Below are 25,568 nucleotides of genomic sequence, written 5' to 3'. Positions count from 1 at the left end.
GAACGGTGAGTGGTTGGAAAAATCAGCAAGGGTAGGGAGACGCCAGCCACCCCGAAATATGTCACCAGACTGGTCCGACAGGGTGAACTATTCTTCCTCAAGACTTGGTATGATGCCTGTATTTCACCCACAGGACTTTGGATGTCCACGTTCACTGGGTGTGTGCGCTCATTTGATGCGTGAATCTGTGTGTGCACACACATCGTTACGATTAGGGCATATAACCTGCACGTAAAAGTCTGATCACACCTCTCGGTGCTCTGTTCCGAGTTCCCCTTTCTCGTGGCTGCGCTGGTGAGTTTTCTTCCCTTAGCTGCTCTATGCATTAAGAATCTGCCACCCGGGTCAGGGACGTGGGAGTCTTTGGGGAGAGACGGACTCACGCGGGCCCAGGCCCAGGCCGCGTGGCCGCCTGCACCGGTTTCTCGGCATGAAAGCTGGGGGCTCCCGCGGAGCCAGGCTTACGTCCAAGCCCCCTATTTCCTTCAAATGTTCGAATGTCTTCGGTGTATTTGTTGACATAATGAATCCACAGCCCCCAGAGCTGGTTTCCTGTTTTGTTGCGGGCCCGAACATCAAGCTAGGATGGGGGTGGAGGCCGGCAGTTGGGACTCCTCTTGGGTTGTGGCAGGGACAAACAGACAGCGTCGGGACGGAGATCTCTCGCCCTTTTCACACCGCAGCCTCCCAGAATTCCTCGGCCTTCCTGCGCTCTCCCGGCGCCCCGGCGGAGTGACGGGGAGCTCACCCCCTGGGTGGCATGGGCCCCGCAGTCCTGTGGACCGGTACCCTGGCCGGCGCACTGAGGACTTCGAGAAGGCGCTTCCTGCCTCTGAGGAGCACTTCTCTGAGTTCCCTCTGCTTCTAACGCAGGCTCCCGTCCTTTAAGTGGAGGCTGAGTTTCCAGGTCCTGTTAACAGCAGAGCAGCGGCAGCACCGTCGGGGCAGGCAGCACTCCCCTCACCATCACTGCCTCCGCCGCCACTGGGGGAATCACCCAGGCCTCCCTGAGCCGGAGGGCCACTGGTCTCAGAGGTGGGAACGCACCCTTCACTCCAAGTTTGCGCCAAGCTTGCGGAGTCTGGGCACCGCTGGCTGGCACTGTGCAGAAGGGCTTGCTCCTCAAGGGAGCCTGGGACCTGGGCCTGGTTGTTCTAAAAGGGGAGACGCCCCTATTCCTGCTCAAGGACTTTCTGTGAGAAATACCACAGGGCAGGGCTGGAAGTGGGGTCCTTTCTGGGGCTCTGTGCACTGGTGGCCTTGAAGGCCTGGTACCAGAAGGAACACACCAGGCAGAGGGACAGCTGCTCCTCCAAAAATTCACTGTCCTCAAAATCCACAGGATGAGGGCATCTTTCAAGGCAAAGTGGCGGTCTTCGTGGATCTTCCTGCATCTTGCTCATCCTCCCATTTTCACCATGTTAGCGTTCGGTCACCACAGTGCCAAGTGACTTCCCACAGTCCAAAACTGTCCCTACAGCCTTGGGCCTTGTGTTGCCTTCAAATGGCAAAAAAAAAAAAAAAAAAAGAAAAAAGAAAAGAAAAGAAAAAAAATGAAAGAAAGAAAGAAAAGAAAAAAATCTAGAACAAAAGCTTCAGCAAGTGGTTCAGGATGTGCCATTTCTCTGCCTACTGGCCAGGGCTGGCCCAGATTTCTTCAGAACCTACCCTTTCTCCTTAAGAAAGAGTACAGTTTCTACCCTGGTGGGGAAACTCATAAAGCCCACCATGGACAAAGCTGTCCCTCAACTGCATCTGTCCCAAACAGTCTTGTTGACTACAGTTTTGGAAGTGCTATCCTGTTCTGGTGTTGCCCCCTTTCTCTCTTTCTTTCTCTCTTAGCTAGCCTCAGCTCCTCAGCCATTTCCCCGTCTGGATCTTTCTTCCTTTGCCATTATCTCTGAGCCCCTACCCCTCCTGCAATGGGAGAGAGAGGGTTAAGATGTTCTGCAAATGCAGCTCGTAAAGCTGCTTGGATACATTAGAAACACATGAATATCCTGAAATACAAAGTGTCTTTAAAACCAACCAAGGAATGTTTATCCTAATGCTGGATGGATGCAGAGAAATAGTGCCAGAGAGCAGTGCTGACAGCCTCCTCCAAGTTAAAGTGAGAGCAGGTAAATTTCATTTGCTAGTGAAAATCAAACTCGATTAAAACCCGGTTTCCCTTTGTCCTTTTCTCTTCCAACCCTGGGAACCCAGGGCCTCATAGCTCAGGCTGGCAGCGAGTCCCCACCCCCCCTCCCAAAAAAACCCAGCCACAGTATCTTTCTTCAGCTCCAGAGCAACCAAAGTCCCTCAGGGCACCCCAGCCTGCCCTAGGAGGTCGGAAGCTATGCCTGCCAAGGCACTGGCAAGAGAGAGGATCTGGCAGCTCCTGGAACAAAAGCTGCTGCCCTCCAATCTTGCCGTGCTGCCCACTCGGGGCTCCTCTAAAGGAAATCAGGGAGCGCCGGGCAAAGTCCACCTCCACTCCTGCCACCCTCTTGTTCAAGGGGCCACTGCCACCCGCAGATCCCAATGAGTGCCATGGCTTCCCAGCAAAGCCTACAAAGGGTCTGAGGATAAACTTGTCATTGCCGGGATTCAAGTTGAGGCATCTCCCTGCAATCCCATAGGACTTCCTGAGCCTGGTAGACAAAAAAGCAGAGGGACAGCTCAGAGGATGAGACCCAACCAGCTGCGCAGGCATGTGAGTCTTGACCTTGCCTTGGGAAAAGAGGAAGAACGCTGGGAGAGTCTGTGCTTGCTTCCCAGAGCACTCTCCAGTTCTTCACTGCCTTCCAACCTTTCTTTTTCCACAGCAAGCAGGTTTGGTGGCTGCCTGGAGGGCTAAGAGGCTAAGAAACAATATTGGGAACCTACAGTGGATCTCTTGGGTCTCTCAGCAATGGACAAGAAGGGGAGAGAAAGAGGTTTACTTCAAAGTAAGGAGAAATTCTAGAAACCCAAAATTATTCATGGAGTTCATTCAAATTCTATAAACCATCCCCACTGGTGGCTACAACTCAGTATCTAAAGGGACCGGCAGACTTTTAAAAACAGTGAAGGCACACCAGGACACCACTAACTTGCCTGGTAGAAAAATCACTTTGTGTATATTGAGATCCAAGACAATAAGGGAACAGGCAGGGCTGCCTCCCTCTAAGTAATCACATCTCGCGAGTTTTTAAAATTTGATAGAGAGATATTCAGAACTAAGAAAATATCCCAATAACTTGATCACGAAAGATCCACCACAAAGCTCAATAAATAATTCAGGCCTGACGCCCTTCCTTTGCGGGGTTACCGAGTTTAGGAAGCAAAGCTTAATTCGAGATGCAATCCAAAGCCTTCCCCCCAGTGCCGTCCCTCCCAGACAAACCTTCTTGGGGCTCCTCAGCAGAAATCTTGTCTCACCATTTTTGGTGGGGAGGGACCTAGCTGGCTCTGGCAGTCTGTGGAGCTGGGGCCCTTCCTCTGCATGCAGGGCTCGGTCTCCGGTGAAGTGGGGAGAGTGAGGGAGGAACGTGGAGCTGGCCTTGGCCGCGGTGTGCACCGGGAGGCAGCTGCACCATGGCCAGAGGTGAGCTGGCACAGGCGCTGGCTGGTGGGGGCTCCCTGAGCTGTGTTTTCGTTTTTCCGGGTCTGGCTGGAAAACAGAAGAGGAACGAAGCCTGGGCCAAGAGCAGGGCGGAGGCAGAGAAGAAGAGTCTGTAAACACCGCCCCAAAAACTCCACAAAGGCAGCAAAAATTGCTGGGTAACCAAACAGAGCCAGAAACAGGAGGAATTCTAAAGGAAAAGGGAATCAAGAGTGAGGGTAGGTGGGCAGTGGGCCTTTAGGAGCTGCCTGGGTCTCCAGGCTTGCATGGCAGTTCTCAAGATGGCTAGACTGCAACTTTCAACTTGACCTTGGCCTCCAGCCGTGTCTGACCTGTATGTAAAACAGCCCTTAAGTCCTCAGGAACTGGGGCCTCAAACCCTACCCTGTCTCTTTGTCATCATGAGTTTTACAATGCCACTTGGAGGAAGGAAGGGGGGCGAACGGGCCGGAAAGTAACACAAAAATCAGGTCCCTACAGAGGCTGGTTCTTTAGTCTGCAAATGGTCAGTCAGGGAGGAGGTAAACTGGGGGCAAATCAATATTTACCCGGAGCTACTAAAAAGGCAGGAGGGAAAGGGCACACTGGGTATGTGTATGGCGGTGCGGGGGGGGGGGCGGGTTATGGAAGGTTTTATTGGGCAACACTTACATTGGTCCGGGCAAACCTGGGATTAGGGTGGATAAAAGCCGGAGCCCAGCCTCGTTGGTCCGGACACTTTGGGAAGAACAGGAAACTTAGAGAGCAGACCAGGGCGGGGGTAAGGGGATATTGGTAAGGGTATGGGGATATTCGCAGCGCCCTGATCTGAGGGCTGAGTCTGCAAGCTGAGACAGGAGACAGGTCCAAGCCTGGCTGCTCACCAGTCTGCCCGGGATGGAAGGGAGTCCAGCACTCTTCCAAACTCTGATGCTCTGGTGGAATACACTCATGTTCACTTTGAATGCATGTTCCCTTTCTGGGCATCTGACCAGCTCACAGCATCCACAATCGGAGGTGAGAGTATGTGACCGAAAGCGACAGGACCCCCAGAATCCCTCTCCAAAATATGACAGCTGCTTGCCTCTTCCAGCACCAACACCCCACTGTGCTCTCAGGAAAGGGTCGCATTTCCCAGGCACAGAGGAAAAAAAGCTTCTCGAGCTGGTTCATGGCCAGAGGAGGACCGGGCACCCGCTGCAGGCTGGAGACAGTGCTCTCCCCAGTCCTACTTGGTGGGGGGGCGGGAAGGTATGAAGTGGCCCCAAAGAGTCCCTTTCTCCTGTCCCCAAACGGAGTGCAATAGAGTGCCCAGGTGCCTGGAGAGTCAGCTCCGGCCCAGGCTCTGTGAAGCCTCATTAAAGCCCCAGAAGGGGGGCTCGAGTCCCAGCTCAGCACCCAGCTGGGGCCTGTTCCTCTTAACCTTCCAAGACAGGCCAGCCAGGCTGGAGATGTGGGAGCACTGAATAACGGTGCACAAAGATCGCTCTCTCCATCTCAAAGTCTCTGGAGGAGGAAGAGTTGTTACTGGGACAAAGTGAGGAACAGTCTGTATATAAAAGTGTGAGTGTGTGATCAGAGCACACTTGGGTTTGTGTGTGTGCGCGTGTGTCCGTGTGGGTGTGATGGGTCGTTCTGAGCATATGGGCCTAAATACGAGTGTAGGAGATTGCCCACCAACACTGTGGACAAAGAAGGGGAGGAAGCTTCTATATGTAGTCCAAGTTTTCCAGTGGGATGTCCTGGGACCCATAAGCCAGGCGCATCCACAAACGCCCCGCCACGGTTCCCCCGGAAAGAGAGCCAAATCGCGACGCTGTCGAAGCCGAAAGCGCAAGTGTCCGTGCTGGTGTCTCGCTGCAGAAAGAGGCGCGGATACCTGGAAAGAAAACAGCGCCGGAGGCCCCAAGAAACACCCAGCCTGGTCTACGCCTCGCTACTTTACCGTCCCCAGCCGTCCGCAGATTTACCTGACCTGTTCCCATCGCCTCAGGTCGCAACCCAACATCTCGCCCCATACCCTCCCCGCCTTACGCTGCTCCGAGCCTCACTGGGAGATGGGAAGGGAAGGGGAGCTGCAAGGAGGTCGCTCTTCCCTCCAGGTCCCGCCCGCCCTGTCCTCCGCCCCTACCCTTCCGCACCCCCCGCCTCTCCCTTGGGTGAATGGTGCGCGGCCGCGCGGCGGGCGCTGGCGCTGGGGACCTCGCGGGCGGCGGCAGGGACGGCGGGTGTACAGAGCAGAGCCCGGGTTGGAGCCGCCCGCTTTGCATACGCCATGGGCGGAGCGGGAAGGGGGGCGCCCGGGCCAATGGGCAGCCGCCTGGCGCGACCCCGCGGGGCGCGATCCGCCCCCCTCGCTCTGGCCCCGGCCCCGCGCCGCGCGCTCTTCACTTCTTGGGGGCTTTTTAAAACAGCGCCACTGGGGTCTTCTCCATGCGGCTCGTGCTATGACAGCCTCCGTGCTCCTCCACCCCCGCTGGATCGAGCCCACCGTCATGTTTCTCTACGACAACGGCGGCGGCCTGGTGGCCGACGAGCTCAACAAGAACATGGAAGGGGCGGCGGCGGCGGCGGCGGCGGCGGCAGCGGCGGCTGCGGCTGGGGCCGGGGGCGGGGGCTTCCCCCACCCGGCGGCTGCGGCCGCGGGGGGCAACTTCTCGGTGGCGGCGGCGGCTGCGGCGGCCGCGGCGGCCGCAGCCAACCAGTGCCGCAACCTGATGGCGCACCCGGCGCCCCTGGCGCCCGGCGCCGCGGCCGCCTACAGCAGCGCGCCCGGGGAGGCGCCCCCGTCGGCCGCCGCCGCCGCTGCCGCCGCCGCCGCAGCTGCAGCAGCGGCGGCGGCGGCGTCGTCCTCGGGAGGACCGGGCCCCGCGGGCCCAGCGGGCGCCGAGGCCGCCAAGCAGTGCAGTCCCTGCTCAGCGGCGGCGCAGAGCTCGTCGGGGCCCGCAGCGCTGCCCTACGGCTATTTCGGCAGCGGCTACTACCCTTGCGCCCGCATGGGCCCGCACCCCAACGCCATCAAGTCGTGCGCGCAGCCAGCCTCGGCCGCCGCCGCTGCCTTCACGGACAAGTACATGGACACCGCTGGCCCCGCGGCCGAGGAGTTCAGCTCACGCGCTAAGGAGTTCGCCTTCTACCACCAGGGCTATGCGCCCGGGCCTTACCACCACCATCAGCCCGTGCCTGGCTACCTGGATATGCCGGTGGTGCCCGGCCTCGGGGGCCCTGGAGAGTCGCGCCACGAGCCCCTGGGTCTTCCCATGGAAAGCTACCAGCCCTGGGCGCTGCCCAACGGCTGGAACGGCCAAATGTACTGCCCCAAAGAGCAGGCACAGCCTTCCCACCTCTGGAAGTCCACTCTGCCCGGTAAATGGCGCCCCTTTCTCAGTCCCGGTCCTCCGGTTCTGCTCCAGCTTCTCCGCTCGCTCCTGGGTCACCCTCGTGCCCCTCTGCTCTCTCCCTGGCCTGTCCTAGTGGTGCTGCACCCCTGGGAGCCCGATCCCGGCTGGCCTGCCCTGCCCGCACTGCTCTTGAGTTGGGCTGGTCCTGGCTCTCCCTGGGTGAGGGATAGCTGAGAAGAAGCTTGTGGGGACCCTAGCTGGCTTCCTTCTCCCTCTGCGCCCCGCCCTCGCCAGCCCTTGACATCGACTTAAGTAAGGATGGGAAATTGACCTGGAAATGGTTCACCAAATTGCCCGTATTCGTTCTCTCAAAAATCCTTCAGTGTAGAAACATCAAGTGTTGGGGCTTTGGGGATACAGCGAGGAATCTGGGCGTAGAAGTGTTGTCCCCTGAGCCTGGTGCTAACGTTTGGGCCAGGAGATCAAGCAAAGCCCGCTGCTGTGTGGGCAGAGTGGCCTGGGCTGGGGTGGTCATTGGATCCCTGGGCGATTTCATTTCAGTGCAGAACTAACCACCCTCCCCACTGGCCCTCCAGATTTTGGCAGAAAGGCTGGATTGTACAGCCTGGCAAAGGGCAGCCGGGCACTGCAAGGCGGTGTCTCAGATAGAGCTGTTGCCTGTGTCCTGGCCTGGATCTGACCCTTCTGTAACTTGCCTTCCCTATTTTCCAGATGTGGTCTCTCATCCCTCAGACGCCAGCTCCTACAGGAGGGGGAGAAAGAAGCGCGTCCCTTACACCAAGGTGCAATTAAAAGAACTCGAACGGGAATACGCTACAAACAAATTCATTACCAAGGACAAACGTAGGCGGATATCAGCCACCACGAATCTCTCCGAGCGGCAGGTTACAATCTGGTTCCAGAACAGGAGGGTCAAAGAGAAAAAAGTTATCAACAAACTGAAGACCACTAGTTAATGGATTAAAAGTGGAGCTAGAGGGCAACTTGAAGAAATGCTTCAGAACTTGTTGCTTTGTCCAGATAATGATTATAATGCTAATAATAATTGAAGAATGGGAAAGAGAAAGAGAGATACTGGCATTTTGCTTTCCTAAGGGGAATCTTTTTCTCCTGTGGAATCTACAACTCTTTTAAAACTTTACTCTAAGAAATGGTAAAGACTGCCAGTTCTCCCGCCAACCCCACCAGACCATTAAATGAAAAACTCTAGAGTCAAACATCAACCCCGAAATACGCAATTTCAGATAAGTTACACATTTACTGAAATCTTGTAAGTATTTATGTGACCGTTATATTTTAGGACAGTATGTTATACGATAATAATCCGAAAGTTGGTTACAAATGCGAGAGGCTGTTGTAAACGTATGCTTGTCCTTGGGTCACCATCACAATCCCCTTTGCATGTTAAGTGACTGCTCAGGTAAATCTCAGTGAAAGTCCTACCATTGTTGTATATTCTGCAAAACGTGTCATGTATAGATTTAGAAAGGAAAGGAGAAGAAGGTACTGAAATAATGATCTTGGACTATTTACTATGAAGGGGCAAAGGGAGAGAAAGCTCTTCCGAGGATCATTTGTCTTGGTAGTAAATACAACCAGCTGAGCCTTTGAGGCTACAGAGGAACCCCAGGTTGGGAATGTCCTTCTGATAATAATTTTTACTTGCTTATGACAAGATCTTTTGTGGCATTTGGACAATATTTTCCGCCCCAATATAATCTACTTTTCAAAGGATTTGATAGCTTTAAAAAATATTTAAAGCATCAGATAATTCACGGAATTCACTTTGTGTCAGATCTCCTGAGAGGTCCTACCCTAACATGGTGGCCTTTGGTTTGAACACAATTTTTCATTTAAATTGATATTTCCCAATACTTAATAAACATATTGCTGGAGAAATAATTTTCCTTTTTTATTTTTTAGAAAAGTCAGAATGGAAATCCATTCCCCTGTGACAGTTAGATGTTTACTTTCTATATTTTGATCTATTAAGGGATTAGTATTTTTTCCTTGTTTATTGTGTTATGAGACTGCATTAGAAAGTTTAGGGATTCATCTTCACAGCACATCTTTAATCAAGCAGTTATTTCAACCAGCACATTCATCTTGTTCATATTCACTATAAAATGCTATCTTGTAAATAAAGACATTCAGCACACTGTGAAAATGTATTTGTGCACCTGCTTTTCAAATATTTCTACTAAAAATAATAGTAAAAAAGAAACAACTTAGACCTGTAGATAGTTGATATAGTGGTATTAATTATGTTAATAAAGTAGTCACTGCCATTAAAATCTGAAGGAAATACTCGTTATTTTCCTATGCTAAACATGCACTGCACAGAAAGAAAAGGAGCAGGTTTGTCCTATACAAACCAAGGACCATTCTTTTCTATATTATTCAGTTTTGTTTTGTTTTTTGGCTACAAATTTTTCAAGCAAAAGGAGAAATCCCTCACAACTAAAATCCTAAAAATTTAGATAAGTGCTTCAAGAAGGTTAAAGTGTCAGGTATTCTAAAAGGGAGAGAAAAGAAAGGAGGAAGAGATAATATAAATTCCCAGGCTCCCTGTGGAAAATGAAAACCAGTTGTTTAGTATCAGCGATGCCCAGGCTGTCGTATTTTAAAGTCTGCTGTTGGGTCTGCATGTGTCTGAGAGGGCAGGTTTTGATATTTGTTGAAATGACAGGACTAGGAAAGGCCTTAAACCTTGACCTTGATGAAAAAAGACAATTTGTGACCTTGACTTTTGACAGCTCGTGAATTGGCCTCGGCTGGATTAGTAGATCAAGGGCGCCACCTCGCGTTGACAAGCTTCCTTGTAATTCTTCAGCTTCAAGGGAATCAAAAGTCTTACTTCCTTGACTCCTTGTTTTAGAGATTTAGTACTCATTTCTTTGGCTCCAGATGGAGCAAATTTGAATATATGTAAGTTATACATGTGCCTGTATATATGTGAATATATATCATATGTGTATACGTGTATGCATTTGCATATCAGTGCTTGTGTGTGCTTGTGTATGTATTTGTAGAATCTGTACAGATATAGTATCATTAATTACTGATGACCCAGAATGATATAATTTAAGGTGATTTCAAGAGTTCAGGTACAAAATGTACCTGATGAAGTTTTGCTCCTTTTCTTTAATGGCCAAGTTTGATTTGTATTCACAGTGGCTTGCTCTGCATCGGATTTCTGCAGATCTGCTTTTAAGCTGTACATTTTTGTTACAGTCTAAGAGGTGTTCTTAAATAACCATTCTTTCTTGGCCCTCACCCTCCAAGGTGGTCTACCATCCTAATTAGAGCTATAGGGGAATCTATACGGTAAATAAAAAGTTTCAGATGCCTTTCTAACTCTAGAGCTCTAGAGTTACATTTCAGAAATTCAAAGAAACTCACCTCTTAAGAGGTCAGTATGGAGAGCTTAAAGATCTCATATCTACAAAATGACCATAATACGGATGCAGAAGGAGAGTTATCCTGGATAGCTCAGGGTTGAGTGCTGCGCCTGGGTGGTGTGCAATCTTATACTGATGTTTTCTAAGCTGCCATTTGATTTATGGAAGAAATATATACATTTAATATTAACAACCACCATCAAAACTATACTGGTAATAATCATCTCTACTACTTATTGACCCCAAACAATACATCAGATGTGTTTAGAGTCGTAACTAACACATATGTATGTTTATATGTTTAATATAAACATAAGGTGATGTGTTTTGTCAGAAACATGCTACGCAAATATGTATTGAAACGTTGGTGGAACCAGGATCCTTAGGGTGCAGAATTTCAAGATGAGGTTAATTTTATCTTTATGTTAGAGGAAAGTATTTGTGAACTGAGTAAACGTATTCATCATTTTATGGAAGATAATATTGGTTGGTTACAAACCTGGCTGACGGAAACCTCTCCAACCTGAAGACTTAAACCTCCTTTATTGGTGGAGAATTACAGAAAGAATCTCTAAAGCTTGGTCTTGAAATATACGCATGGAGTGGTCTTGTGAAGTGCAATCAAATTTTGCTGCCCCGAGGATTTTCACTCCACTTGTGGGAGCAAATGAAAATGATGCTTCAGATCAGCGTCCCCACAGCTTGTTCCACAGCACTCCGTTTCTAAGTGAGCTGCCATCAAGCCCAAATAACAGCTTTCTCCCAAAGTGTTTAAAGTGGTGGAAAATCCCCTCAAAGCTGGATCAAACTGTGTGTTTACGAACAGCTCCGAAGGGGACTCTTCTGTTGACTGGGGGATATTTTTCTTTAGATGTAAGAAATATTCTGAGCTTCAGGCCTAGGAAGGAGGCCAACAGCAGCTCTACAGCCGGAATACCACCCCTTTCACAAGCCATCGCCACTGCAGGAACTCTGGGTAAAGTAGTAGTTTTCTTTTTTTTTTCCTCCCTTCAGCTTTTGAAACTAATGACAGAAGATATTTCAGAGCTTTCTTCTGCCTGTTCTGAAACAGATGTTGATAATGTGGATCTTACCTCTTACTTAAAATTCCCCTGGATCTACCAGATAACCTGAAGTAAGCATGGATTATGATGACTCCCCAATACCCAAATAGCAATTAATCTGAACCTTTAGAAAAAAGACATCCAGGAGGATGCCAGCCACTATGTAGGAATAATAACACCAAATACTGGGATAGTGTTGGTGAATAGCTGATTCAAGTATTTTTTTTCCTCAAAGGGACACACTTTCAGAATAAGAAATTGTAATATGGAAACAACTAGACACCGTCTCCGTCTATTAAATTAGCAATGATTTTTAATCCTGTAATGGCCTGTCATGTGACCATTTTTAAAAAATTGTAAATATGGTACTTTAAAAAATCTACTTTTTCCATCTGCTCTTAATACTGTCAAATTTATTGAGGTATTTTAAGTGGATGATTGTAAAACGCCACTTTGCATTTCACAACTATTTATGCCTGATACAGAGTTTAAGCCATCCATTTAAGTTGTTGTTGTTTTTTTTCTTTTGAAAACAGAAAACAACTTTTTAAAGAAAGAGGGAGAAAATTATTCTTTTTAAAAATTCAACCTAATTGAGATATTTTCTTAAAATTCACGAGGCAGCGAAATTCAGCTGAGGATGATACATGTGTGTGCGGGTAGCTAATGACACATTTCACCGAATGATAATACGTGTGCGGATTACACTCTGCTGAGTGTGTTTGGAGGGTTTGGTGAAGATGCGGCTACTCGTTTCCTCTCTGCGAATTCCCGAGTTTCTTTCGGAGGGGAGACGGAGCCTGCCCGGGACTGCTAAGCTCCAGACCCAGGGGGTTCAGAGGCGCCCTTCCGGATTTGCGAACCTCTATGGAGGAGACGCTAGGGGCTTGCTGATTTATGCTCATTCCTTTAAAGTTGACCGAATGCGTGTCAGCAGCCCGAGACCTGGAGAATCAGAGAAATGTGCAGCGAGTTGCTCACATCCCATTTTTCATAAGCAAAGATGTAACGTTATCCAAGAGGCCTGGGGAGATTTATGCCTCAGTTTTAGGACACGCACACAATAATTAAGTTTTCACCCGCCAGGCCGCCGGGTCAATACCAGCCGGCTTCATTCTTTATGAAAATACCCACTTTCTGATCGGCTGCTTCAATCCTAGCGCATCTGCCTAGCGCCGACGAATGCCTGAAAGGTGTTTGCTATTTTTAATTTGATTTTCAAGGGAAGGAAAAAGACGCTGGCACAGAAAAGTCCTCCGTGGAAGCAGCCAAGGCCTCGCCACAGTTGATTTCATTTCTGCCTGGCTCCGTCGCGCCGCCGAAGAGCTGGATCCACCCGGCAGCAATCTTCACAACGGGGCCTCGGAGATGTGCGAACCTTTGCGGGCGGTCGCGCAGCGGCGCGGGGCCTCCCCCAGGTGCAGGGACGGGGACGCGCGGGAGAAGCACCGCCGCGGACCTGGGGAGCCACCCGATGCCGCGCCCCTCGGGGGCCGAGGAGGCTCGAAATCCTCCGCGCGTCGGTATGAACTCTCTCCTCAAAATGGAGGCTCAAAGCCTTAGAGAGCCGGCCTCGCTCGGACGGCTTGTGGGCCGGAGAGGGCGTGCAGCAGGACATCAGGCAGAGGTCAAGGCCCCGACGCCCTAGGCCCGCGCCGGGCGGACTCCGGAGGGCCGGCCACCGCGCCGCGTCTCGCCCCGCCGCTGCAGGCTGACGTCACCGCCGCCCGCGCGGGCCTTCGCGGGTCTCTCTAGGCGTTATTTGATGAGGACAAGCCGAGTCAAACGAATGTTTTGTGCGGGTGCCCCTTCTCCGACCCGCCCCTCCCTCCCCATGAGAATAATCGGGTATTTAATCTCTCCCGGTCTTAATTCTTGGCAGCGTGGAAGGTGGTTTGCAACGGGAAATAAAACTTGACAGGAGCATTTTCTCTAAAAGGGGTTCTGAAACGGGCTGAAAAGAAACCGTGTTTTTCTCTACCAAATACTTCCGCTTTCTGAGCCCCGGCCTGACGGGTGGGGTGAGATCCGAGGGAGCGGAGAGCGAACGGGGCACGCACGGCCACGTTGCGGACCCGTGCGGCCGCATCCGGGCGCCCCGCGCAGTCCCGGGTCTCCGCCCGGGCCGGAAAGCAGATTCGGCCTCGCTTCATCCCGCGCCTCGGCCACGCTAGGCTCGGCTGTAGGCCCGGCGCCGCCCGCAGCCCGAGGCCAGGACCCGGCGCACGGGAAGTTGGCACAGACGGGGGCCCGGCACCCAGAGTAGTACCCTGGCCCTGGCTGAGGGTTAAGTAAAAAAAGAGGGCGCGGTGGGGGGCGGGGGGAACTTAGATCGCTGGGCTTAAGCTCTGAGGCTTTTGGCCCAGGGGAGTTAGGGACAAGAGCTCGCAAAGGCAACGGTGACACCACTGCTGGGAGCTTTGTTCCGGCTGCGGGTCTGTGGACACTGCACAAAATGGAGGGGGGAATGGGGGTGAGCGGCATGCGTTGTCCCGGCTGCTATTGGGTGGGAGAGGTTGGAAAGAGCAGAACCCCCCTCCCGGCATCTCAGAGAGCGCCCTCCTCTCGTGCCGTAAAGGTCAAGTCCTCCGCGCCATGGCTGTCTCCATGGCCAGGACCGGTCGCCGCGGGAAGGCGCAGGACACACAACTGGCCAGCTGCAAGCTGGTTCTGATACCCTGGGATCGTGGACTGGAGGCAGTTCTTTCTTGGTTACCAACTCCTTCGCCCCCAGCCGTATTGAAGAGGAGCTCCCGCAGCCAGGGGTGGCCCAGGCTATGTCCCCGTCGAGTCCTGGAAGAGCTGAGCCCACGGAAGCTTAGCCGGCGTGAGAGGCAACGCCTTCAAGCTCAGGAGAGCGGACGCGCGGCTGGATCCGAGTCGTGAGCTCCGGTAGAAACAAGGGACCTGGCGGGGGCAGCCGGGCCAGCTGGACATGGAATAGAATAGGGAAGCAAGGAACCTGCTGGGACCTTCTGTTGAGGTCCCTGAGTCCAGGTCCGCTCCCTCAGTGCATGGCAGGCCTTTGGTGAGAACTTTGATGCTCTTCTTCTCCTGCCTAAAATATGGGCCAAGAAGTGAGGTGCATTCTGCCAAAGGTAAAAATCCCTGACTCCCAGACCCCAAGAACCCCCTCACTGTGCTGTGGAGGGGTCGGGGCCCCTTACCTCTGCCCATAGCCTGCTTGCAGCAGGTCACCGCATCCGGCCTAGTGGTCAATCGCTTAAACCTGGTCTGCCGCCGAGCTTATTGCTCCAGGTGAATCAAAGAGACCCTGCAAATGAGTTCATCTTTTTTTTTTTTTAACAGAATGCAGGAAAGCTGAGCTTTATCCCTAGGGCTGCATGGGTGGAGTCTTGAGGGGACAGTAGGTAGAAAGATTGTCGGTGGACAGGTACCATCACAGAACTGCCTATCAGGGCACATAGGGGAGACTCCTAAGGGCAAGGTTTGACTAGGCAGGGGCTCGCTCTTCTCCAGCCTGGAGTGTGAGCCATGGATCGAGGCCGAGTAGAACTCGGAGGAGCCTGGGGAACTGCCCTAGGTGGCAGCTGAAGCTTGGGGTATGGGAGCTTCCTGTTAGCCACAGCCGTGCGGACCAAGACCCCGAGGACCAGAAATGGCCTTCTGGTTGGGCTGCCGTCTTTTGTCCTGTTTCTTACGGATACACTTGGCTGGGTCAAGCCAAGCCCCGTTTGGGCCGAAGTTGCGGGGAGGATGGAAGGCAGACACTGGGAACCAGGGCTTTGCCCTTCAACCCCCACCCCCATCTGTTCCCACTCAGTAGGGGAAAAAAATCTTTAATGAGTCCACAACAATAAAAATAAAAATAGTTCTTCTCAAAGGAAGTAACCCTCTTTCTCCCATCACTTTGGGACACACGAAACTAAATAATAACCAGATTGCTTGGGTGTCTGAGACCCTCTGCTAAACCCTATGCCCCAGCCCTCAGTGGCCAGTGGAAGGATGTGGACTTCTTCAGATCTTTAGGGACCTTGGAGATTGAACCTGTGAGTCTGATGAGAACCAACCATAAGGTCAAGTTCAAGGCATTACCTGTTCCCCTGCTTTAGGGAAGGGAGGAGGAGCTTGTGGGTGGGACAGGTGCCACCTGTCCAAGCCAAGGAGATAAATTAACCCCTGCCTCCACCTAGTAGTGATAGAAGGGGGTCTCCTGATATTTCACTGAAGCCTCAGTGCCTCCTCTAGACGGTGCCTGGAAATGGGATTAGTTGGCCATGATCTGCCAATAGACCATTTCCTAAGAACAAATTCTAGGAGATCTCCTGAGCTTCCCAGACAACCCATCTCCCAGGCTTACCATGGAGGACAGATGTACCTCCAGGATATCTCCCACTTGGAAAGAGAAAGCCCCCAGATGGCGGCCTGGCCTCCAGCCCCGTGAAGGGCTTGATAGCCATTTCCACCCTGGGTCCTCCAGCTGGCTCTTGCATCTGTGTGCAGTATGATCACAGGGGTTAAAATGGTCTTTTGTATAGCTTTCTAGAAACAGGTGTGGCATTTAGGGACAGAGGAAGGTAGGGGCTCAGACCAGCAAGAAAAAGCAAAAAATTCGGTGCCTTATGTGATCCACAGATAAACAACTGTTGACCTTTGGGAGTGAATTTTGGTTTGTCAGGTGGGCCTTACCCCTCCCAGGCCGGCTGCCATCCAAGGTTGCCAGGCCCACAAAAGCAGGAGCTGAGTCCTAAGAAGAGAAGGAGGGAGTGTTGATCAGAGAGGGAGGGAGAGAAACAGAACCTGGAATGGAGTATTCAGAAGAAGGAAGTGAGAGGTCCAGTTCAGACCCCTGGTGGAGGCCTGAATTGGGGGAGAGTCAGGAACTTAACCAGCCTCCTTTCTCTGTGCTTTCCGAACTGAGTGCCCTCCAGTGGCACCTCAGCTCTTGCTCAGCTTAGGGGAGGTATCGGAAGAGGCGGGAGGCCGCAGAAGGGGAGACTCAGCTGGAAAGAGGCAGGAGACCGGCAAGCAGGAGCCGCAGGGAGATGGAGACTGATGGCTAAGGAGGAAACAGAGTGAGCGGACAGCTTGATGTTGGGTTATGCACTGAGCAGTCACAGGGCTGCAAGTGGCACGGGGACTTCAGGTTCTCAGATTCCGGGACAATGAGCCGCTGCCAGAGGCCAAGCCGGCCCCAAAGAGAGAAGAGGGCAGCCTAGCAGCATGGCCAGTTGGGGTTGGAAACCCCGGAGCGTGGAGGCACTCCCTGCCCCCCAGCTCTATCCTCCCTCAGAGTGAGCGGGTGTTAGGCTGCCTATCAAGTGATGGTCCTTTCTGCTCACATCCCTTGAATGAGACTGCTGGAAACGCCCCCAGCACGACAACACCGGTGCACACTAACCGTGCCAAGGCTACCCAGCCTGGGCACTGCCAGCAGGCACCCTCCGGCTGCTGCCCAGACCCCTCGGCTGCAAGAAGAAGGGGAGGCGGCAGTGCTGGGCAGAGGCATCTGGACAGACTTTATTCCCATATCCCGCCTGGGAAGGCGCGTGGAGTGCAGGGCTCCCGAATCCCCGCCACGGAGCACTCAGCCCGCCCGCCAAGGAAGGTCCGGGAGGTGTTTCCGAATCCCCCAACCCCCCACTTTTAGGGCCAAATCAAATGAAGTTTGGAAAGGCTTGGTCTGCTTTGCTGAGCAAATCGCCTCGTTAGCCGTTTCCGCCTGACAAGGCTGGCTCCGGCGCCAGCCTTCTCCTCTCCGGGTGGCCATCTCCAAATGCTGCGCGGGGAGCAACGGGTCGGCCCTGCGAGGGCTGCCTGGACCCTGAAGTTTGGAAAAACAAGAAGAGATTGAAATGGCTCCCTCCCTTCTCCGCAGACACACACGCACCGTCAAGCCGCCGCCACTTCCTGCCTTTGTTTTTCTTCCTCCAAAACATTTTTGGCCTCTTGCATTAGCTGCCATGGGGCTCCGGGTTGACGATAAAAGGAAATACACGCTGAAGACGTTTCTGGAGATGGCCTCACACCGTGGAGCTCCTGAGAAAGAACAACTCATGGAAAACCAGTCTCCAGGGCCAATGTCACAGCCATGCCCATCTTGGACTCTTCAAAAAATGCAACTCGCACTTGGCCTTCCAGGGCAGCCTTAGCCCCCCCCGTCGGGTGTTCTCTTGAGCCGGGTGGGCTCAGCTTGGCTGTTGGGCCTCCTGCAAAGCGGAAGAGTCAGTTAGGCTCAGAGCAAAGTCAAAACCAAGGACCCGAAGCTCTGCCTCCCTAAGATTTGGTCTGATCCTCAGAGCTGCACCTACCTCCGAATAGCCCCCCCAAAAAACATTCACACCGCCAGTATATTCCAGGCAAGGGGGGCAGAAGCAGGCAAAGCTGGGAGGAGTGCGCAGCACTGGGGATCAGAGCATCCCCCTCCTGTCCCTGCCGGGGAACTAAAAGCATTCGCCGCTCCAGGCGGTTTCCCTTCTGGCATCAAGAGCCTTTATCCTCATCCATCTTCACAGCAACGCCCCCACTCACCCCCTTCCAGGCTGCAAGACCCTCCCGGCACCCCGCTTTGGTTCAGCCGAATTGCCCTTCCAGCCGCTCCTAGAGCGCCTTGCCCTGCCCCAGCCTTTCCTCGGGAATTCGCCTTTGTCTCCTGCAGACACCCATGGGATCCAGACTGACCAGCACCCTCTTGGCTTGGCTCTCAAGAACACGGGAGGCACTAGTTCTACGGAACGGCACATATCCCTATACCAACCTTTCTGTGGTGACCCCCCCTCTCCCTGGCACCAAGGGGAAAACCGATCTAATGGGGAGAGGGGCTGCGTGCAGCTAGGGTAGGTAGCCTGGCGTCCCCCGCTGGAGGGCCACTGCAGCCGGTCTGCTCAGGCACAAGCTGAAGTTGACTGCCAACACTGCTATAAAACCCCAGGTCTGTCTAGAACAGTTTTTGGTTCTCCTAGACGCCCCCGGGTTCAATTATAGTCTTAAAAGCCCTAATACAAGTGCAAGAATTTGTTTGTCTTCACCCAGGGGCAGGGCAAGCCCCGCAATGGTGGCGCCTTTGTTATGGCAAAGTCACTGAAACCCCTCAAGCATTCCTTTTGTCCGAGGGTCGGGGTGGCGGGGACTGGGTGGGCTGCTGGGAGAGAGTTTGAGAGAGCCAAAATCAGCCAGGGAATGACTTAAATACTGCTGTTCGCAAACCTCTCCTCCCTTTTATATTCAGTCTTCAAGAAAGATGCTGTGGAGAAATAAATATTTTGCCTTGTTGGTCGCCGCTGGAAATAGAAGTTTTTTCGCTGCAGGGCAATCCTGTAACTGTGATTCCCAGCTTTAGGAGGTCTCAAGCTGCCCTTCCCAATGACCTTCCTTCCCACCAGACCTTTTCACTCACACCGATACTGCCCTCTGCACAAGCCACAGTGCCCCAATATGTCAAGCTGGAGATGCACAAATAATTTCAAGTTCAGCTCTCAGGGATTCAAGGGGCATGGAAGTTCTCGCAGCAAATCCTGAATAAAGCGTTCATTAAACCAATGTGTCGGAGTAGTTTGATTTGTGATACGCAACCCTGTAAAGGGGGGGGGGGGTTGGAGCCACATAAACATAAATGCTAATAAATTAGTGTACTCCACTACAGAGTAATTACTCGATATTATTGATATTTACAGCGAGTATTCAAATGCAATGGTGAGCCATCATTTAGAGAAAATACATAATGAGAATATTTCTTTTGCAGTGCAATACACGATTAGATTTTGTTATTGTGTCAGTTACAGTTAGCTCAGCAATAAATAAATAAATCGATGTTGACACTTAAATACCAAAGATCTTAGAGGTTATACTCTAAATCTCCCCGAGATATATAAATACCTTCGGCTATTTCCTGGATGGGGAAGGGGAAAAGGTTATTCTTTTTCATTTTTCAACTTTCCTTCAGCGACATCCAGTTCCTTCCAAGAAGATAGGTGTGGGGAGGCCTCAGAGCTGGACCCCTCCCAGTGCCTGGCCCTGCCTGGCTGCTCTATGCCCTTCTCTTCTGCTTCTCCCAAACATTGTTCATTCAGTCCTGCAGGATGGCAAGCATTTTTCACCATCTCATTTTTTTTTTCTTTCCTCTTCCCAAGAAAGCTAGACTCATACTAGCTGCTATGGCCTCTGTCTCTCTCTTTAGCTCAAACCTAGCCTTTTCAAAGCGTTCTTTTCACCCAAGGTGCTGGGAGGTTCAGAAAGACGTCTCTTTTCTTTGGCATTGTGTCCCTTCTGTGGGATGAGTAGCCGGAAAGGCGCCGAGCCTTCTGAGTTTCTGCCCTGCACATCCCTGGCTCTCAAGCTTTGCAGAGGAAAGGTGGCGGGTTACCCCTTTCTCAGCCACGGCTCCCTGGCCCTCGCCCCCTGCTCACTGCCCCCACTCTCCCTACAGCTCTGGAGCTCAGCTGTGGGCTCCCGGAAGGTGCAGCATACCCAGGAGAAGTCTCCTTGGATGTCAGCGCCTCTAAAGCAGCCCAAGGCTCGCCTCAATTCCATGGTTCCCCGAGTCCTCAGCTCCAGAAGACCAGGCAGGGGGGCGGGCGGACCAGTGCGCAGCGGCGCAGCTCCCACGCCTCTGGCTCTGCGGTGTCACTCCGAACCCCGGCAGACAGCGAGGAGGAGCGGGTTTCTCCAAGGGCAGGGCGTGGGGTGAGGAGGCCGGCAGGGAGAATGAAAGGGAGGTGGATCCCGGGTGAGACGAAGGGCTTTCCGGGACCTGCGGATCCCTGACAAACCGCGGGGGAAGCCGCCCAGGTTGTTGGCGGTTTAGGGACGGAAGGCACTAAAGCGCTTCGGAAGTGACCATGAATGCGAGCGTGTAATCAAGTCACCGTGCAAATCGGGCGAGCCACGAGGCAGGCACATCCACGGCTGCAAACCCTGTCCCGAAGGGGGTCCGGCCAAAGTCGGAGGCAGAGGTGGTTCCCAAAGCAAGCCTGTGGTAGGGGGACAGCGAAGAAGGAGGTGCGAACGCGAGCCTCCAGGCGAATAGATTCCAAGACCACGCACGGGCCACGCAGCGACGAGCTCCCACCCGGCCACCCCCAGCCTGTGGCTTCCCTCACCCGGGGAGTGGTGGGTGGCAGGAGTTGAGCTCTCTCACCGCCCTCGGCGCACTCGAGGGCCAGGACCGTGCAGCTGAGCACAAGCAATTGGCACGGGGTAGCACCCAGCCTCGCCGCGCGCCGGGAGGCCCCCCCAGCCAACATGAGTTACACCGGCGATTACGTGCTTTCGGTGAGAACACCGAGTGACGATCTGTTGCTTCCCCTGAGGTGGCTACAAAGAAAGGAAGCTGGGGGCGGGGGGGGGGTGTGGAAGAAAGGAAAGGAAAGGGGGGGGGGAAGGTCCGGACTAGCTAGCAGCTTGTCAATTTCAACATCGGGTCACATGACCAGCACCTCCCTGCTAAGGATGGGGATAGATTTCCACGTCAGCTTACGTCTCCAAATTTCTACTTCACGGATCCGCTTCAAAGAGGCAGCTGCAGTGGAGAATCATGTTAAGCTCGGCTACTGCGGAAAGCCCAAGGTAGCCCAATGATGGATTTTGATGAGCGTGGTCCCTGCTCCTCTAACATGTATTTGCCAAGTTGTACTTACTACGTCTCGGGTCCAGATTTCTCCAGCCTCCCTTCTTTTCTGCCCCAGACCCCGTCTTCGCGCCCAATGACATACTCCTACTCTTCCAACCTGCCCCAGGTCCAACCCGTGCGCGAAGTGACCTTCAGAGAATACGCCATTGAGCCCGCCACTAAATGGCACCCCCGCGGCAATCTGGCCCACTGCTACTCCGCGGAGGAGCTCGTGCACAGAGACTGCCTGCAGGCGCCCAGCGCGGCCGGCGTGCCTGGCGACGTGCTGGCCAAGAGCTCGGCCAACGTCTACCACCACCCCACCCCCGCCGTCTCGTCCAATTTCTATAGCACCGTGGGCCGAAACGGCGTCCTGCCACAGGCTTTCGACCAGTTTTTCGAGACGGCCTACGGCACCCCGGAAAACCTCGCCTCCTCCGACTACCCTGGGGACAAGAGCGCCGAGAAGGGGCCCCCGGCAGCCGCGGCGACCTCCGCGGCGGCGGCGGCGGCGGCGGCAGCGGCCACGGGCACGCCGGCAACTTCAAGTTCGGACAGCGGCGCCGGCGGCTGCCGGGAGGCGGCGGCGGCGGCGGAGGAAAAGGAGCGGCGGCGGCGCCCCGAGAGCAGCAGCAGCCCCGAGTCGTCTTCCGGCCACACTGAGGACAAGGCCGGCGGCTCCAGTACGTATAAAGGCAGCGCCCTGCGCTTTATGAAAGGGGAGTTGGAAATCTAGCGCAGCACCGCTGTTAAATTTTTATATGCTGTTTTATAAGCATATAAGGTTTATGAAGGGCCTTTAGGTTTCCCCCAACAAAACTTTGTTATAAAAGGCGGGATCACGTGGCGAGTGCTGAAATTGGCCGTGAAATACCCACCGGCCGAGGCATGCCTGCAAAAAAAAAAAAAAAAAAAAAAACCAAACCAAAACAAACAAAAAACCCCACACAACTGCCTTTTCCCCTTTTTTCCCTTCTCGGCTCCCAAGCCCAGCAGCTCGACCCCTCTCGGGACCAGGTCGGGGCTGGGGAGCCGGAGGTGGGCGCCTGTAAATTCCCCTTGCAAGGGCTCCGGAGCCTTTGATAGCGAGGTAATCCGGAGATTTTTATAAAAGCCATGTGTTGCGCCGGGATTCCAGTCCCGGCCGGGATTCAAAGACATCGCTGTTTAACGATGGCACTAGGAACGTGTTTAACAGATAAAATAGCCCGCTTAGCTCGAGTAATACATTAAAAGAAACAAACTAACCCAAAGTTGGCCTTTTTGTCCAAAGGAAGCCATTTTCCTGTGGCGCGGTGGCAATTACGTGCCGCCTTCTGTCCGACTGCATGTTACAGTTGTTATTCAATCTGTCAAAAGCGGGTTTTTTTCTTTACTTCTGGTGGAGTTTTATTGAAAGGGGAGCAAGTCGAGCCTGCCCGCAGCTCTGGGAAACCCCTCGTTCCTCCACCCTATTGGAATAGCACCCCTGCTCTGCCGGGGGGACCAGGATGGCTGTGTGGCCTTGGTGTTCAGGAAAGGCCCAGGGTAGGGGGCTTCCGCTGCCACCTCCCCACCTCGCGGAAGCCAGGAGGCTGGCCGGGGAGGCAGGAGCTGATGGCCAGGACTCAGGCTGACGAAGACCCGGCAGCTGCCCCATATGTTAACGAGGGCCGAGTCCCGCCGCAGCCGGGAAAGACTGGGGCTGGGGCCGCCTTTACTGCCTCGGGAACTGGCCGCCCAGGTGCTGGAAGGTGAAATGTCCGCGGGCGGGCGGCTGTTTGTTTAGTCTGGCCAGGCTGTAGACAGCCGGCGACCCCCGCTCGCTGCTTTGAAAGCGGTTTCAGCGGCGCAAACTCGCCTGTTGCAGTGAGGAGCCCTCCTTTCTGCTCTGGGGCAGAGTAAGCAGCTTCCCTGGGGGCCTATCTAGGGAGCTGACTTTTATCTGGAGCTGAGCCTCCGCCGGCAGCCTCTCCCCAGCCGGCAGTAGGAACCTGAGGCAGGGACCTGGGGGGACCTTGATGGGGCTTGGGCAGGGCCTCCAGTCCCTGCGGCCAGCCCTTTTCCTCCACTTGGGGCTCTGGGATGGACTGCAGCCGTCACACCTGGCTCTCTCCCTGCCTCTTTCTCCCTTCACAGGTGGCCAACGAACCCGAAAAAAGCGCTGCCCCTACACCAAGTACCAGATCCGGGAGCTGGAGCGGGAGTTCTTCTTCAGTGTGTACATCAACAAAGAGAAGCGCCTGCAGCTGTCTCGAATGCTCAACCTCACTGACCGTCAAGTCAAAATCTGGTTTCAGAACAGAAGAATGAAGGAAAAAAAAATTAACAGAGACCGTTTACAGTACTACTCGGCCAACCCGCTCCTCTAAGGCTCCAGCCAACTGGAACTGGGTGGGGGGCTTCATACACATGAGATTATATGCAGATTTTGACCTTGACAAGGTCACGGCACGCGGTGACTTTTGAAGAAATGCGATGTGCAAGAGAGGGGAGGCTACACGGAGACAGCCTGGAAGGAGGCCGCTCGGGGACGCTCCTGGGCATCGGTGGTTAAGATTTCTAACAATAATTGGATTCGGAGAGTTGTGCATCAGCGAGAATGAATGGTTCGGGGCCCCTGGTGGTTCACTCTTGGAGACTGCAGAGCTTCGGGTTGGGTGTGGTCTCCATCAGGGACTGGGCCCCCTCCAGACCCCCTGGAGAATGACCCCGACCAGGGACCCTCCACATGGAGCCTGTCCCCTTCCAGGACCCCTGCGTCAAGATCTCCAAACCCAATTCAGTTTGGGAACAGGAGCAGAAGGAAGGGGGAGGATTCCTAGACGTCCGGATTGGGGCTCCTTTCCAAAGCCAATGTGAAAGATGACTGGACTAAGAGGACGCTGTGAGGTGGGAGAGGGCTGCTGATCCTTGAGGGAAAAATAATCTACTATTCCAGGTGGCATTAGGGGCTCTCCACCCCCTCCTAGCCACTCACCACACTGTCCCAGGCCTGAGCTTCCAGCAGTCGACTTCTGCAGCTCACCTAATTTCTCCTATGATTAGGGTGTTCGTCCTGGCCTGCCACTCTGGCCTAAAGCCTAGTGACAGAGCAGACCATTCCCTGAGGTGGAAGACATCAAAAAGCCGAGAGGCTGCACCCAGGCCGCTGGCCCCCAGATCCCTGCAGGAAGTGCCTGTGGAGTGCGGCAGCTTGGCAAAGTCTACAGCACGCTTAAATCAAGCTTGGATTTGCTCAGCGGAGCGGCGGAGCAGCAGAGCAGCAGGCCTGGCCAGCGGTCCCCAGCTATGAGGGGCTTGAGCCCCCCCAAGCACCCAGTTCCCACGCCGCGCTCTGCCCTTCGTCACCCCAGAACTGAGCTTGGAAGCTTCCAGCGACCTTCCAAGAGCTCGAGAGTGATTTGGAATTATTTTAAAAGATAAATATTATATTATATATATATATTTCCCTGAAAGAACCAAAGCAAATTTTAAAAGATGCAATGTAGAGGGGGAGAAAAGATGAAGAAAATATTTAAAGGCTCTATCTGTTTACAGTGTTCCATGGTTAAACTCACTCACTGCTGAAAATATTTGAATGTACGCTTCATACAGGGATGGTGTTCAAAAGACTTGTAAATAAAGGAACTATAACCTATTTTGTTTGAGAATATATATATATTTTTTGCCATTAGTTGATTGCCTTTGGGGTATTGGAGGGGATGGAAAGTGTGTCGGGAATGGTCTTTTTAATTTCTTGCATATTTGAAAAGTGTTAGGGAGATGCTCTGAGGTTGTTCGGCCCTCCAGGGTCTGGGGACCTCAGCTGAGAAAGGCAGGCACCCTTCCATTAAATCTCCTCTGCCCCCCTGTGTTAAGAAGCGTCTGGTTTGTAACAGGAGTATTGGCCTGTCCTCCATTCTCACCCAGTGCGTATGTCGCAGCATGTATACAGGTGACAGGGCACAAGGAAAATAAAGACTGTGGAAACTTGAGTATTGGGTCCTGGTGTGACATTTCTCTCCCCGCTTGCCTTTTACTGCCAAATGTCTGCCCCCCCCCAACACCAACACCACTCCCCCTTAGGAAAGGGGCAAGTTACTAGGCCCCTGAGCGGGTGGGGAGGTGACTTAGGATTTAATTCCATTAGAAGCCAAACTTAGGAAGCCAAGGTGAATGGCCAGGTCCTTGGCTTCCCTCACATGGGGAAGTGGGGTCCCAGGAATGGGGTATCTCAGGGCCTGGAATACGGGGCTTCATCCTCTCAAACTGACCCCAGCCCTGGGAGAAAGCCCTGGGGCTTGAGGTGGCCAGTGGGTCTGATCCCAGGCTGGACTCACTTACCTCAAGACTAGGAGGCCTGAAGTGGAAACACTCTAGGGTGCCCTGGGGAGCCCTGCAGCAAGAGGGAGACTGGTCTGGGTACAAAGACAGAGCAGAGTCTTAGGAGTCTCTAAGAGCACTTTCTTTTCTCCCCAGCTCCCGGTTGAGGCTGCCTTTTCCCTTTGGGGAAAGAAAGATACTGGTTTCCTCTTTGTTTCCTGCCTTTGAACTTCTGCCTTAAATTTGGACATCACCCATAACCTTGAGGAGCAGGGCGAAAGGCCAGAGCCTTTTGTTGCCCACCGCCCCCCCATCCCCACTCTC

At 53.3% G+C, this 25,568-nt stretch overlaps 2 protein-coding genes and 1 long non-coding RNA gene across 6 annotated transcripts; 2 read left to right on the top strand and 1 right to left on the bottom strand.

The window, feature by feature from the left end:
* The first annotated feature begins 5,907 nt into the window (after positions 1–5,907).
* HOXA13 (homeobox A13) lies at positions 5,908–13,264 on the top strand. 2 transcript variants are annotated; one of them, XR_010945552.1, is made up of 3 exons: positions 5,908–6,931; positions 7,639–11,304; positions 12,616–13,264. XR_010945552.1 is itself a non-coding variant. In XM_067746585.1 (2 exons), exons 1-2 carry the CDS (start codon positions 6,013–6,015, stop codon positions 7,881–7,883), a joined length of 1,164 nt encoding a protein of 387 aa, XP_067602686.1. In that variant the 5' UTR covers positions 5,908–6,012; the 3' UTR covers positions 7,884–13,264. The 2 variants fall into 2 exon arrangements, 1 of the variants encoding a protein (XP_067602686.1); XM_067746585.1 differs by having other exon boundaries at positions 7,639–13,264.
* Positions 13,265–16,853: 3,589 nt separating this feature from the next.
* LOC137229130 (uncharacterized) lies at positions 16,854–24,057 on the bottom strand. Of its 3 annotated transcripts, none has more exons than XR_010945550.1 (5): positions 23,920–24,057; positions 23,092–23,229; positions 22,209–22,309; positions 17,268–17,562; positions 16,854–17,177 (listed from the first exon to the last, which is right to left on the bottom strand). It is a non-coding gene; the product is annotated as an uncharacterized lncRNA (long non-coding RNA). The 3 variants fall into 3 exon arrangements; XR_010945549.1 differs by having other exon boundaries at positions 23,123–23,229; XR_010945551.1 differs by lacking the exons at positions 22,209–22,309; positions 23,092–23,229; positions 23,920–24,057 and adding exons at positions 19,820–20,322; positions 20,452–20,806.
* On the top strand, positions 20,778–24,916 carry HOXA11 (homeobox A11). The gene is made up of 2 exons (XM_067746584.1): positions 20,778–21,643; positions 23,079–24,916. Exons 1-2 carry the CDS (start codon positions 20,926–20,928, stop codon positions 23,309–23,311), a joined length of 951 nt encoding a protein of 316 aa, XP_067602685.1. The 5' UTR covers positions 20,778–20,925; the 3' UTR covers positions 23,312–24,916.
* The last annotated feature ends 652 nt before the right edge of the window (positions 24,917–25,568 follow it).

The sequence above is a fragment of the Pseudorca crassidens genome, chromosome 8 (genome assembly GCF_039906515.1).
Source record: "Pseudorca crassidens isolate mPseCra1 chromosome 8, mPseCra1.hap1, whole genome shotgun sequence".
Lineage (NCBI taxonomy): Eukaryota > Metazoa > Chordata > Mammalia > Artiodactyla > Delphinidae > Pseudorca > Pseudorca crassidens.
This window is presented reverse-complemented; position numbering and strand designations above follow the sequence as displayed.

What these genes read in the sequence shown, in the direction of transcription:
- HOXA13 (XM_067746585.1), top strand. Translation starts at nt 6,013, where the DNA reads ATGACAGCCTCCGTGCTCCTCCACCCCCGCTGGATCGAGCCCACCGTC. An exon ending in CTGGAAGTCCACTCTGCCCG is followed by an intron (nt 6,932 to 7,638) that starts GTAAATGGCGCC and finishes CCTATTTTCCAG; the next exon opens with ATGTGGTCTCTCATCCCTCA.
- HOXA11 (XM_067746584.1), top strand. Translation starts at nt 20,926, where the DNA reads ATGATGGATTTTGATGAGCGTGGTCCCTGCTCCTCTAACATGTATTTG. An exon ending in GGACAAGGCCGGCGGCTCCA is followed by an intron (nt 21,644 to 23,078) that starts GTACGTATAAAG and finishes CTCCCTTCACAG; the next exon opens with GTGGCCAACGAACCCGAAAA.